Here is a 13,661-nt window from a genome sequence, read left to right as displayed (position 1 = left end):
GATTAATAGACAGAGCTATGGATCCAATAACTAATCATCTAGATTAATAGACAGAGCTATGGATCCAAGACCTGAACATCCATGACATCAAAATGATGTTTTCAAGCTGTATAGGAGATGTATAACAAGCTTGTATTCTGGGTTGTGATGGGGTAGGACAGTTGAACTAAGCTCATGAGTTACTAAGTTATATTCTTGAAGAATCAATGGCTACTTATCAATCATTTTAAAAAAAAGGTCAAGATTCAGGATTGCCCTTTTCAGTTCAGTCATGTCCTGATGAATTGGAGGGGGTTCCAATGGAATTACAACTAGAACTAAATAGATGTAGAAATATCAAGTCTACCTCTACATCTCTTCACCTACTGTAGGCCCCATTTCAGTTGTTTGTTTCACCTTTTCAGTTTCCTCAAAGTCATGACGCTGGACATGATGGAGAAGAAAGAACAGAAAGAAAAAGAAAGATAGAAAGAAAAGAAGAAAGAAAAGAGAGAACCGTAACAGTTATCTTAATTCTCCACTAGATGGCGCACGGCGGTCAGTTCGTAACAGTTATCTTAATTCTCCACTAGATGGCGCACTGCAGTCAGTTAACTTTTGACCCATTGGCTGGCAGCCTGTTTGTGTGCCAGACACCCAGTGCCCGTGCGTGCGTATGTGCGTGCCAGGGAGGGAGGTTTGCCATGGTGGTTCTGCCTCCAGTGTCCACACTGAGTTCTTGAAAGAGGGAGAGGGGAGGTAGAGAAAGATTAATCATGAGCTATCTGTCACAGTGTCGAGGAAAACTGAATCAGTCGCTCAGTCTGTCTTGGCTGTGCTCTCTTCCACTCCTCACTACGCAGATAGCAGTCGGAAACGTATAGGTTATTGTATTTGTTTCTATAACAAGTTTTTCTTTTTAAGTATAGGGATTATAATGCATAGAATACATTTCTGGAGTCTGAGGAATAGAATATCCAACTGATAAAAGTTGTTTACCACGAAAGGAGACTTTACCACGCTTGTTGAAGAGACAACTATGTAACTATCCACCTGTATTCCTCCTGAACTCCAGTCCAGCTCTGCTTTTACAGACAATCTCTCTTTTTATTTATTTTATTTATTTATATATTTCTTTCAGGCTTTTTTGCTTCCCCCTCTTTTAATTACCGAATTCTCGGGATGCGGGTGTTCCTGTTCGCGGCGACTGTATTTTTCGCGCACCAGCTCACCGGGTCCGGTGCAGGTGCCGGTGCCGGCGCTGAGTCCCGCTCCAAAAAGTGTTCCTCCCCGTGCGACGTGAGCGCGTGTCCTAGTCCGAACTGCCCCAGCGGGTACGTCCCAGACCGGTGCAACTGTTGCCTGGTGTGTTCCCGGGGCGAGGGTGAACCCTGTGGCCGGAAGAACGACCTCCCGTGTGGTGACGGGTTGGAGTGTAGGTCCCCTAACGGTCCTGGTAAGGGCCAGTCGGGGACGCGGAGCTCCAAGCGCCGGCTGTGTCAGTGTAAGACGAGGTTTAAGGTGTGTGGTAGCGACGGAAAGACGTACGGGAATGTGTGTCGGATGAAGGCTGCCAGCCGGAAAGCTCTTCAGAAGGAAAGGGAGGACATCACCCAAGCACACAAGGGCCCCTGTCCAGCAGGTAAGTGCTAGCCATTAGCCTATTAGCCTAGCTCTCATCCAGGGCGTTACGTGCGGCTTGAGTTGAGTTTTATTTTAGGAGTACAATGGCAGCTCAAAGCTGTATTTGAAGAAGGCCCTGTCCACATGTAAAGCCCTGGGCCAGAGCTAGCATATACAGTGCATTTGAAAGTACTCAGACCCCTTGACCTTTTCCACATTTTGTGACATTACAGCCTTATTCTAAAATGGATAAAATTCTACACACAATACCCCATAATGACAAAGCAAAAACAGGTTTTTATAAATGTTTGCTAATTTATTAAAAATAAAAAACTGAAATATTACATTTACATAAGTATTCAGACCCTTTACTCAGCACTTTGTTGAAGCACCTTTGGCAGCGATTACAGCCTAGAGTTTTCTTGGGTATGACGCTACAAGCTTGGCACACCTGTATTTGTGGAGTTTCTCCCATTCTTCTCTGCAGATCGTCTCAAGCTCTATCAGGTTGGATGGGGAGCATCGCTGCACAGCTATTTTCAGGTCTCTCCAGAGATTTTAGATCGGGTTCAAGTCCGGGCTCTGGCTGGGCCACTGAAGACATTCAGAGACTTGTCCCGAAGCCACTTCTGCGTTGTCTTGGCTGTGTGCTTAGGGTCGTTGTCCTGTTGGAAGGTGAACCTTCGCCCCAGTCTGAGGTCCTGAGCGCTCTGGAGCAGGTTTTCATCAAAGATCTCTCTGTACTTTGCTCCATTCATCTTTCCCTCGATCCTGACTAGTCTCCCAGTCCCTGCCACTAAAAAACATTCCCACAGCATGATGCTGCCACCACCATGCTTCACCGTAGGGATGGTATTGGCCAGGTGATGAGCGGTGCCTGGTTTCCTCCAGACATATTTCTATTTATTATGGATCCCCATTAGCTGCTGCCAAGGCTTCTGTGAAGAGACCTCTGGTGGCATGTCTTGTGGGGTATGCATGGGTGTCCGAGCTGTGTGCCAGTAGTTCAAACAGACAGCTCGGTGCATTCAACATGTCAATACCTCTCACAAATACAAGTAGTACAAGTAGTGATGAAGTCAATCTCTCCTTCACTTTGAGCCAGGAGAGATTGACATGCATATTATTAATGTTAGCTCTCTGTGTACATCCAAGGGCCAGCCGTGCTGCCCTGTTCTGAGCCAATTGCAATTTTCCTAAGTCCCTCTTTGTGGCACCTGACCACACGACTGAACAGTAGTCCAGGTGCGACAAAACTAGGGCCTGTAGGACCTGCCTTTATTATGGACATACTTCTCCCCATCCTAGCTACTGTTGTATCAATATGTTTTGACCATGACAGTTTACAATCCAGGGTTACTCCAAGCAGTTTAGTCTCCTCAACTTGCTCAATTACCACATTATTCATTACAATATTTAGTTGAGGTTTAGGGTTTAGTGAATGATTTACCCCAAATACAATGCTTTTAGTTTTTGAAATATTTAGGACTAACTTATTCCTTGCCACCCATTCTGAAACGAACTGCAGATCTTTATTAAGTGTTGCAGTCATTTCAGTCGCTGTGGTAGCTGACGTGTATAGTGTTGAGTCATCCGCATACATAGACACACTGGCTTTACTCAAAGCCAGTGGCATGTCGTTAGTAAAGATTGAAAAAGTAAGGGGCCTAGACAGCTGCCCTGGGAAATTCCTGATTCTACCTGGATTTTTGTTGGAGATGGTTCCATTAAAGAACACCCCCTATGTTCTGTTAGACAGGTAACTCTTTATCCACAATATAGCAGGGGGTGTAAAGCCATAACACATACGTTTTTCCAGCAGCAGACTATGATCGATAATGTCAAAAGCTGCACTGAAGTCTAACAAAACAGCCCTGACAAACTTTTTATCATAAATTTTTCTCAGCCAATCATCAGTAATTTGTGTAAGTGATGTCCTTGTTGAATGTCCTTCCCTATAAGCGTGCTGAAAGTCTGTTGTCAATTTGTTTACACTAAAATAGCATTATATCTGGTCGAACACCATTTTTTCCAAAAGTTCACAAAGGGTTGGTAACAGGCTGATTGGTCGGCTATTTGAGCCAGTAAATGGGGCTTTACGTTCCCTAGGGAATAACTTTAGCTTCCCTCCAGGCCTGAGGGCACACACTTTCTAGTAGGCTTAAATTGAAGATATGGCAAATAGGAGTGACGCTTGGCATTCAGGCCAAAGAGTTCAATCTTGGTTTCATCAGACCAGAGAATCTTGTTTCTCATGGTCTGAGAGTCCTTTAGGTGCCTTTTGGCAAATTCAAAGCGGGCTGTCATGTGCCTTTTACTGAGGAGTGGCTTCCGTCTGGCCACTCTACCATAAAGGCCTGATTGGTGGAGTGCTGCAGAGATGGTTGTACTTCTGGAAGGTTCTCCCATCTCCACAGAGGAACTCTGGAGCTCTGTCAGAGTGACCATCTGGTTCTTGGTCACCTCCCTGACCAAGGCCCTTCTCCCCCGATTGCTCAGTTTGGCCAGGCGGCCAGCTCTAGGAAGAGTCTTGGTGGTTCCAAACTTCTTCCATTTAAGAATGATGGAGGCCACCGTGTTCTTGGGGACCTTCAATGCTGCAGAACGTTTTTTTGGTACCCTTCCCCAGATCTGTGTCTCGACACAATCCTGTCTCAGAGCTCTACGGACAATTCCTTCGACCTCATGGCTTGATTTTTGGAAACAGGATGCACCTGAGCTCAATTTCAAGTCTCATGGCAAAGGGTCTGAATACATATCTAAATAAGGTATTTCTGGGGTTTTTTAAATACATTTTCAAAAATGTTTAAAAACCTGTTTTCGCTTTGTCATTATGGGGTATTGTGTGTAGATTGATGAGGACAAAAAATGATTTAATCAATTTTAGAAGAAGGCTGTGACGTAACAAAATGTGGAAAAAAGTCAACGGGTCTGAATACTTTCCGAATACACTGTAGGCTAATTTGGCTTATTGTTTTAAAAACCCAATCTTCCCATATAGTCTGTTTCTCCAATGGTGTCTGTCTGGCTGTAGTTGCTCAGCCTTTATTAACCTATCATAGGCTTACAGTCATTATCAGAGCTGAGTTTGAATGTTCAACATCGGATTTCTGAAGTTGTATGCTACTTGCTTATGAGATTGCTTTTTCTAGAAACTTAATTTGAGATGACTTATCTGAGCATGTGGGAATATTGTGTTCCATATGTGTAATGGAATGTAGAAGTCCAGTTCTAATGAGTAGGGCTATGAATTATGGGTTCTAACGGTTCTGCTGTGGTTTCTGTTAGGGGAGAAATAGCATGGCAGTGAATCACCTTTGACTCTTTTCCTTTGAATGCAGTTACAACAACAACAACAACAACTACAACATTCACTCTCTCCTTTTCCTCTTCTCTCCTCCTCCTCTTCTCTCCTCCTCCCTCCTCCTCCTCCTCTCTCCTCCTCCTCCTCCTCTTCCTCCTCCTCCTCCTGCTCCTCTTCTCTCCTCCTCTTCTCTCCTCCTCCTCCTCAGTCCTTCCCCTCATCCTCCGTTCCGATCCCACCATTCTAAATCTTAACTCTAGCATTCAATTTTTAAACACTCTAATTCAAACATTCTACAACATACTCAAACAATTCCATTTCAAACAATCTAAGTGCAATATTCTGCTAGTTGTGAGTGTGACTGAGTGTTGTAGAGAGTAGTGGTAGTGTTTCTGTGTTGACATGATGGGTTCTTGTTGCCAGTATAGGTCCTACTCCTGTCCATCCCAACAGCCCCAGATACAAGTTCAACTTCATAGCTGACGTGGTGGAAAAGATCGCTCCTGCTGTGGTTCACATAGAGCTATTCCTCAGGTCACTGTCTGTGTCTGTGTGTGTGTGTGTGTGTGTGTGTGTGTGTGTGTGTGTGTGTGTGTGTGTGTGTGTCTATGTGTCTATGTGTCTGTGTGTCTGTGTGTCTGTGTGTGTGTCTATGTGTGTGTGTGTGTGTGTGTGTGTGTGTGTGCGCACTCTTAGAAAAAATTGTTCCAAAAAGGTTCTTCGGCTGTCCACATAGGAGAACCCTTTTTGGTTCCAGGTAGAACCCTTTTTGGTTCCAGGTAGAACCCTTTTTTGTTCCAGGTAGAACACTTTTTGGTTCCAGGTAGAACACTTTTTGGTTCCAGGTAGAGCCCTCTGTGGAACCCAAAAGGGTTCTGCCTGGAACACACACACACGTACACACGGTTCTCCTGTGGGAACAGCCGAATAACCATTTTAGGTTCTAGATAGCACCTTTTTTTCTAAGAGTGTGAACTGAACACATCCTGAATATAAATTATTCTTCTCTCTCTCTCTCTCTCCTTTCCTGTCTCTCTCTCTCTCACTCTCGCTCTCCTTTCCTCTCACTCTCTCTCTCGCTCTCTCTCTCTCTCTCTCTCTCTCTCGCTCTCGCTCTCTCTCTCTCTCTCTCTCTCTCTCTCTCTCTCTCTCTCTCTCTCTCTCTCTCTCTCTCTCTCTCTCTCTCTCTCTCTCTCTCTCTCTCTCTCTCTCTCTCTCTCTCTCTCTCTCTCTCTCTCTCTCTCTCTCTCTCTCTCTCTCTCTCTCTCTCTCATTTCCTGTCTCTCTCTCTCTCTCTCTCTCTCGCTCTCTCTTTCTCTCTCTCTCTCTCCTTTCCTGTCTCTCTCTCTCTCCTCTCTCAGACATCCTCTGTTTGGTCGTCATATCCCTCTGTCTAGTGGTTCTGGGTTCATCATCAGCCACTCCGGACTCATCGTAACCAACGCTCACGTGGTAAGCGCTGCTGCCACGGTAACGGGCCGACCACAGCTCCGCGTGCAGCTCCATGACGGGGGAGCGTATGAGGCCACGGTCCGGGACGTCGACAGGAAGTCGGATATCGCCACCATCAAAGTCAACTCTCAGGTAACCTTTAGCCTTCATTTAACAGGTTAGATGGCCAGATAGAGAGAGAGAGAGAGGCTGAGATAAAGGGAGAGAGGGTGAGAGAGGGTGAGAGAGAGAGAGAGAGAGAGAGAGAGAGAGAGAGAGAGGGGTGAGAGAGAGGGTGAGATAAAGTGAGAGAGAGGGTAAAAGAGAGGGTGAGAGGGGTGAGATAAAGGGAGAGAGAGGGAGATGGGAGCGTGAGAGAGAGAGAGAGAGAGAGAGAGAGAAGAGAGAGAGGAGAAGAGAGAGAGAGAGAGAGAGAGAGAGAGAGAGAGAGAGAGAGAGAGAGAGAGAGAGAGAGAGAGAGAGAGAGCTGAGAGAGAGAGAGAGAGAGAGAGAGAGAGAGAGAGAGAGAGAGAGAGAGAGAGAGAGAGAGAGAGAGAGAGAGAGAGAGAGAGAGAGAGAGAGAGAGAGAGAGAGAGAGAGAGAGAGAGAGAGTGAGACTCTAAGCCTTCACACTGCAGTTTGGTTTCCCTGCTCCAACTCAGTGTCCCAATGACTCTAAGCCTTCACACAGCAGTTTGGTTTCCCTGCTCCAACTCAGTGTCCCAATGACTCTAAGCCTTCACACTGCAGTTTGGTTTCCCTGCTCCAACTCAGTGTCCCAATGACTCTAAGCCTTCACACTGCAGTTTGGTTTCCCTGCTCCAACTCAGTGTCCCAATGACTCTAAGCCTTCACACTGCAGTTTGGTTTCCCTGCTCCAACTCAGTGTCCCAGTGACTGTAAGCCTTCACACTGCAGTTTGGTTTCCCTGCTCCAACTCAGTGTCCCCATGACTCTAAGCCTTCACACTGCAGTTTGGTTTCCCTGCTCCAACTCAGTGTCCCCATGACTCTAAGCCTTCACACTGCAGTTTGGTTTCCCTGCTCCAACTCAGTGTCCCAGTGATTCTAAGCCTTCACACTGCAGTTTGGTTTCCCTGCTCCAACTCAGTGTCCCAATGACTCTAAGCCTTCACACTGCAGTTTGGTTTCCCTGCTCCAACTCAGTGTCCCAATGACTCTAAGCCTTCACACTGCAGTTTGGTTTCCCTGCTCCAACTCAGTGTCCCAGTGACTCTAAGCCTTCACACTGCAGTTTGGTTTCCCTGCTCCAACTCAGTGTCCCAATGACTCTAAGCCTTCACACTGCAGTTTGGTTTCCCTGCTCCAACTCAGTGTCCCAGTGACTCTAAGCCTTCACACTGCAGTTTGGTTTCCCTGCTCCAACTCAGTGTCCCAATGACTCTAAGCCTTCACACTGCAGTTTGGTTTCCCTGCTCCAACTCAGTGTCCCCAATGACTCTAAGCCTTCACACTGCAGTTTGGTTTCCCTGCTCCAACTCAGTGTCCCAATGACTCCAAGCCTTCACACTGCAGTTTGGTTTCCCTGCTCCAACTCAGTGTCCCAATGACTCTAAGCCTTCACACTGCAGTTTGGTTTCCTGCTCCAACCCAGTGTCCCAATGACTCTAAGCCTTCACACTGCAGTTTGGTTTCCCTGCTCCAACTCAGTGTCCCAGTGACTCTAAGCCTTCACACTGCAGTTTGGTTTCCCTGCTCCAACTCAGTGTCCCAATGACTCTAAGCCTTCACACTGCAGTTTGGTTTCCCTGCTCCAACTCAGTGTCCCAATGACTCTAAGCCTTCACACTGCAGTTTGGTTTCCCTGCTCCAACTCAGTGTCCCAATGACTCTAAGCCTTCACACTGCAGTTTGGTTTCCCTGCTCCAACTCAGTGTCCCCATGACTCTAAGCCTTCACACTGCAGTTTGGTTTCCCTGCTCCAACTCAGTGTCCCAATGACTCTAAGCCTTCACACTGCAGTTTGGTTTCCCTGCTCCAACTCAGTGTCCCAATGACTCTAAGCCTTGTGATGTCACGAGAGGCTGTGTCCTGGAGGGACGTTACATCCCCCTGAGGTGGCTGCAAACCCAGACAGCTATGGCTCCATCTGCTGGTATGGTCGGGAACTCCAACCCTCTGTGGCCAATCTTCCCACGCAGCTGAAACCAATCAGGGGCTGATGGGCTGGAGTTGTTTGGAAGGGAAGAGACACGGTCTGGAGGGTGGGCTCGGGGAAGAAGAGAATTGTGTTATAATTTCGTTAGTTGCCGAAGACGGTTAATAAAATCCTTGTTTTGGTTGAACCTGGTCTCCCTGCACTACTTGGGCAATCCCGCTGGAAGCTGTGTAGCCTCTCGTGGCATCACAGATGGTGGAGAATACGGGCACGCTCAAGCGTTAATAGTGCATGTCAGAGGAGGATACCGAAGGTTTGATCACCCAGTTTTCCAAGTTGGCCGTAGGCTCCCCGCCCGACTGAAATGGAGGACATATTGAAAGCCCTTGTTGCTGGCCAGCAAGCCCAGATGCAAGCAAACGTGGCTCTCTTGGAGGAGCAAAAGAAAGCCAACCTTCTGAAGGCAGAGGAATTGCAGTTGCAGAGACAGAGGGTGGTCCAAAATACCCGCCCAATAAAGGCAAGTGACTTTATATCTAAGATGGGAGCTACCGATGACATTGAGGCATACCTGCATGCATTTGAGGCCACGGCCACTAGGGAAGCCTGGCCCAAGCAACAGTGGGTTGGTCTGTTAGCCCCCCTTTCTAACCGGGGAAGCGCTGAATGCTGTCCGGGACCTGGGCCCTGACCAGGTTACTGACTATGATGCCCTGAAGTCTGAGATCCTCAGCAGATATGGACTCACAAAGTTTGGTATGGCCCAGCGCTTTCACAGCTGGACCTTCCTACCAGACCAACCTCCTCGGGCGCAGATGCATGAACTTGTCCGAATCGCAAGGAAATGGCTGGATCCGCAGAGGAATACAGCAGCGGCGGTGGTGGAGGCCGTTGTGGTGGATCGTTACCTACGCGCCCTGCCTTATGAGGCAAAACGGGTCATCAGTCAACAGGCCTTGACCACGGCTGATCTGACCGTGGAAGCTGTGGAAAAGTACCAGGCCACAGCGGAGATGCTGAATGCTTCCCGAAAAGACCCCAGGAGTGCGGCCCCACCACAAATGGGAAGGACCCGTCCAAAGGACCCCAAGGTCTCGAACCCAGCCACGTCAGGACTTATCCCGGCTCCAGGGGGAGCCAGAAACCAGGCGGGTCCAAGAAGAGTACACCAGGAGGGGGAAACTCGACAGTGTTACCGGTGTGGGGGAGATGGGACATATCTCCTGGCAGTGTGGGAAACCAGCCGATGAACCTATGCCCACTGCGGAGTCCTCCAGCTCAGCACCCACACACCGTGTTGCCTCGCTCTTGGGAGTCGTAGATGGCGGCCCAGATCGACCCCCCCCACCTGCCCGGTAACTGTGAATCACCATGATGTGGAGGCCTTACTGGATTCTGGTAGCCGGGCCACCCTGGTGCGTAAGGATTTGGTGGGCCCAACGTGTCTGACCCCGGGGAAAGTCCTCCCAGTTTCCTGTGTCCATGGGGACACCAGAGAATACCCCATTACTGAACTTACAATGACCAGCACACGGGGAACCATACACACGACGGCGGGGGTGGTTGATTCCCTCCCCGTCCCTGTCCTAATTGGACGAGACTGCCCAGCCTTTTACCCACTCTGGAGAGAGTCTCAGGAGAGGATAACCCGAGTACCTCGGAAACGGAGAGGCAAGACTCATCCTGGGAAGGCTCCGGTGCAATCCTCCGAGTTACTCACTCCCGCCCGGGCTCTGATAGGGATGGCAGGTGCCCAGACCGACACCGAGACTGGTCCGGATACGGGAGAAGAGAACGCAGCCCAGGAAAGTGCTCCGTTCTCCAGTGAAGAAGACGTCCCAGGCACCCAAGAGCTTCCCCCTCTCACAGGCCAGTATGGTACGGCTCAATTACAAGATCCTACTCTTGCAAATGCCTTGAGAAATGTGCAGGTATTAGAAGGTGTAGTGTTAGGTGATAAGACAACCCCTACTTACCCCATTTCGCAGTAAACCGGGGGTTAGTATATCAGATAGTCAAGAAAAATGAGGAAGTGCATGAACAGCTCCTCGTGCCACAGCCCTATCGGGCCACAGTACTCAACCTAGCCCACACACACCCGCTAGGGGCCCACTTGGGGGTAGAGAAGACTAAGGAAAGAATCATGCAACGTTTCTTTTGGCCAGGAGTACACAAAGAGATAGAGAACTACTGCCGTAGTTGCCCTGAGTGTCAGCAGGTTGCGCCAAAGCCCACATATAGAAACCCGCTCATTCCCTTGCCCATTATCGAAACTCCTTTTGAGAGGATTGGATTAGACATAGTCGGGCCCTTACCGAAAAGTGCCAGGGGACATCAATACATTCTGGTCATTCTGGACTATGCGTCCCGGTACCCGGAGGCCATTCCGCTGAGGAAGGCTACATCCAGACAAATCGCCAAGGAGCTGTTCCGTCTCTCAACTAGTCTGGGAATCCCAAAGAGATATTGACGGACCAAGGGACTCCATTCATGTCCAGGGTGATGAAAGAACTCTGTGCTTTACTGAAAATCAAACAGCTGAGAACCTCGGTCTACCACCCCAGACAGATGGCCTAGTCGAACGTTTTAACAAAACACTAAAATCCATGCTGCGGAAAGCGGTAGGGGAAGATGGGCGCAACTGGGATCAGCTGTTACCATACATATTGTTTGCGGTGAGAGAGGTACCTCAGTCTTCTACTGGTTTTTCACCCTTTGAGCTCTTGCTTTCCTACAGACCCAGAGGACTGCTCGACATCGCCAAGGAGGCCTGGGAGGAGCAGCCATGCCAACAGCGGACACTGATCGACCATGTAGGGGCTATGAGGGAGAGAATGAAGGCCATCTATCCCATGATGCGGGAACACATGGAGGCCAGTCAGCGGCAACAGCAAGCCTCCTACAACAGATCTGCTCAGCCCAGGGAGTTTAAGCCGGGGGACAGAGTGCTGGTCCTGGTGCCAACCGTTGAGTGCAAATTCCTGGCAACCTGGCAAGGACCATATGAGGTCATTGAACGCATGGGAGAAGTAAACTACAAGGTGAGGCAACCAGATAAGAGGAAAACTGAGCAGATTTATCATGTTAACCTTTTAAAGAAGTGGCACGCCAGAGAGGCGCTGTTTAGCTCTCTACCCCCCACAGAGACCCAGGAACCGGCGCGAGAAGAGGTTCAGCTGGGTCCAAATCTGTCCCCACATCAACGACAGATGGCCCTGGAACTCGTGGAGCAGAACCAGGATGTCTTCTCCTCCCTTCCCGGTCACACAGAGGTGGTCCAACATGAGATCCGCACCATGCCTGGCCGAACGGTAAACCAGCGCCCGTACCGCGTGCCAGAGGCTCGTAAAGTGGTTATACAGAAGGAGGTAAGGAAGATGCGGGAGTTGGGAGTAATCGAAGAGTCCCACAGTGCCTGGGCAAGTCCCATAGTACTAGTTCCCCAAGCCAGACGGTTCAGTACGATTTTGTAATGACTATCGAAAGTTGAATGAAGTGTCTGAATTTGATGCATACCCAATGCCTCGTGTCGATGATTTAATAGACTCCTTGGGGCATGCTCGTTTCATAACCACTCTTGATCTCACAAAAGGCTACTGGCAGGTGCCCTTGACCCCGAGCGTCTAAGGAGAAGACAGCCTTTGCCACCCCGGAGGGGCTCTACCAGTATACCCGACTTCCGTTTGGTCTCCACGGGGCACCTGCCACGTTCCAACGCCTGATGGATCGAGTCCTTGCGCCCCACAAGAGTGCGCAGCGGCTTATTTGGATGATGTGGTTATACAAAGTCAGGATTGGGCCAGCCACCTACCCCGGGTACAAGCGGTGCTGGATTCGCTCAGGGAAGCAGGGCTCACGGCAAACCCGAAGAAGTGCAAGGTGGCCTTCAGTGAGACAAACTACCTGGGGTACACCATTGGGCGGGGTTGGTCAAACCACAGGAAGCCAAACTGCGGGCCATACAGGACTGGCCGCAGCCCATCAACAAGAAGCAAGTAAGGTCATTTTTGGGCCTCGCTGGCTACTATAGACGCTTTATTGCAGATTTTGCTACCATAGCGGCACCATTGACGGAGCTGACGACCAAACGCCACTCACGAATGGTGAAGTGGAACCCTGCGGCGGAGGCGGCTTTCCCGCAACCTGAAGCGAGCACTCTGCTCCAGTCCGATCCTGGTGGCACCAGACTTCAAGAAGGAATTCATGGTCCAAGCGGATGCTTCGGAGGTGGGTCTGGGTGCTGTCCTCACCCAGGCACATGACGGGGAAGAACATCCCATTCTCTACCTAAGCAGGAAGTTACTTCCAAGAGAGAAGAACTATTCAACGGTGGAGAAGGAATGTCTGGCTGTAGTCTGGGCCCTGGAGTCCCTTCGGTTCTATCTCCTGGGCCGACGTTTCATGGTGGTATCTGATCACGCCCCTCTGCAGTGGATGGCCAAGAACAAGGAATCAAACAGTAGAGTAACCAGATGGTTTTTGAGCTTGCAACCGTTTAACTTTTCGGTTGTCCACAGGGCTGGCAAGCACCACGGAAATGCGGACGCCCTCTCCCGGCGTGATGCCTTCTTCACTGCCTTTACCCCGACGAGGACGTCGGTCCCGAGGAGGGGGATGTGTGATGTCACGAGAGGCTGTGTCCTGGAGGGACGTTACATCCCCCTGAGGTGGCTGCAAACCCAGACAGCTATGGCTCCATCTGCTGGTATGGTCGGGAACTCCAACCCTCTGTGGCCAATCTTCCCACGCAGCTGAAACCAATCAGGGGCTGATGGGCTGGAGTTGTTTGGAAGGGAAGAGACACGGTCTGGAGGGTGGGCTCGGGAAGAAGAGAATTGTGTTATAATTTCGTTAGTTGCCGAAGACGGTTAATAAAATCCTTGTTTTGGTTGAACCTGGTCTCCCTGCACTACTTGGGCAATCCCGCTGGAAGCTGTGTAGCCTCTCGTGGCATCACAGCCTTCACACTGCAGTTTGGTTTTTCAAATCCATTTTGGAATACTGACTGTTCAAACAGCAAGTTACAAGTGACCAAATCGGATTCGTGTGTGTTCAGACAGCGGTCATTTGCTGACATGGCTACGCTAGTTGTCATAGTAACGATGGGTGTGTGGTGGTGGTGGTGGCCACAGCAGTCAACTAGCTAGCTAGCTAGCTGTTTAGCTTTCTAGCACATTCACTCATTTGTTTGTAAACAATAAACAAC

General features: G+C 49.4%; 1 protein-coding gene across 1 annotated transcript in view; it reads left to right on the top strand.

Annotated features, from left to right (window-relative positions):
* The first annotated feature begins 1,161 nt into the window (after nucleotides 1-1,161).
* LOC121532358 (serine protease HTRA3-like) overlaps nucleotides 1,162-13,661 on the top strand; it is a 19,009-nt gene continuing 6,509 nt past the window's right edge. The window contains exons 1-3 of the mRNA XM_041838299.2: nucleotides 1,162-1,621; nucleotides 5,335-5,440; nucleotides 6,268-6,490. Coding sequence (XP_041694233.1) covers nucleotides 1,162-1,621; nucleotides 5,335-5,440; nucleotides 6,268-6,490 — 789 coding nt within the window. The remainder of the gene's footprint in view (nucleotides 1,622-5,334; nucleotides 5,441-6,267; nucleotides 6,491-13,661) is intronic.

Source organism: Coregonus clupeaformis, chromosome 19 (assembly GCF_020615455.1).
Source record: "Coregonus clupeaformis isolate EN_2021a chromosome 19, ASM2061545v1, whole genome shotgun sequence".
Taxonomy (NCBI): Eukaryota; Metazoa; Chordata; class Actinopteri; order Salmoniformes; family Salmonidae; genus Coregonus; species Coregonus clupeaformis.
This window is presented reverse-complemented; position numbering and strand designations above follow the sequence as displayed.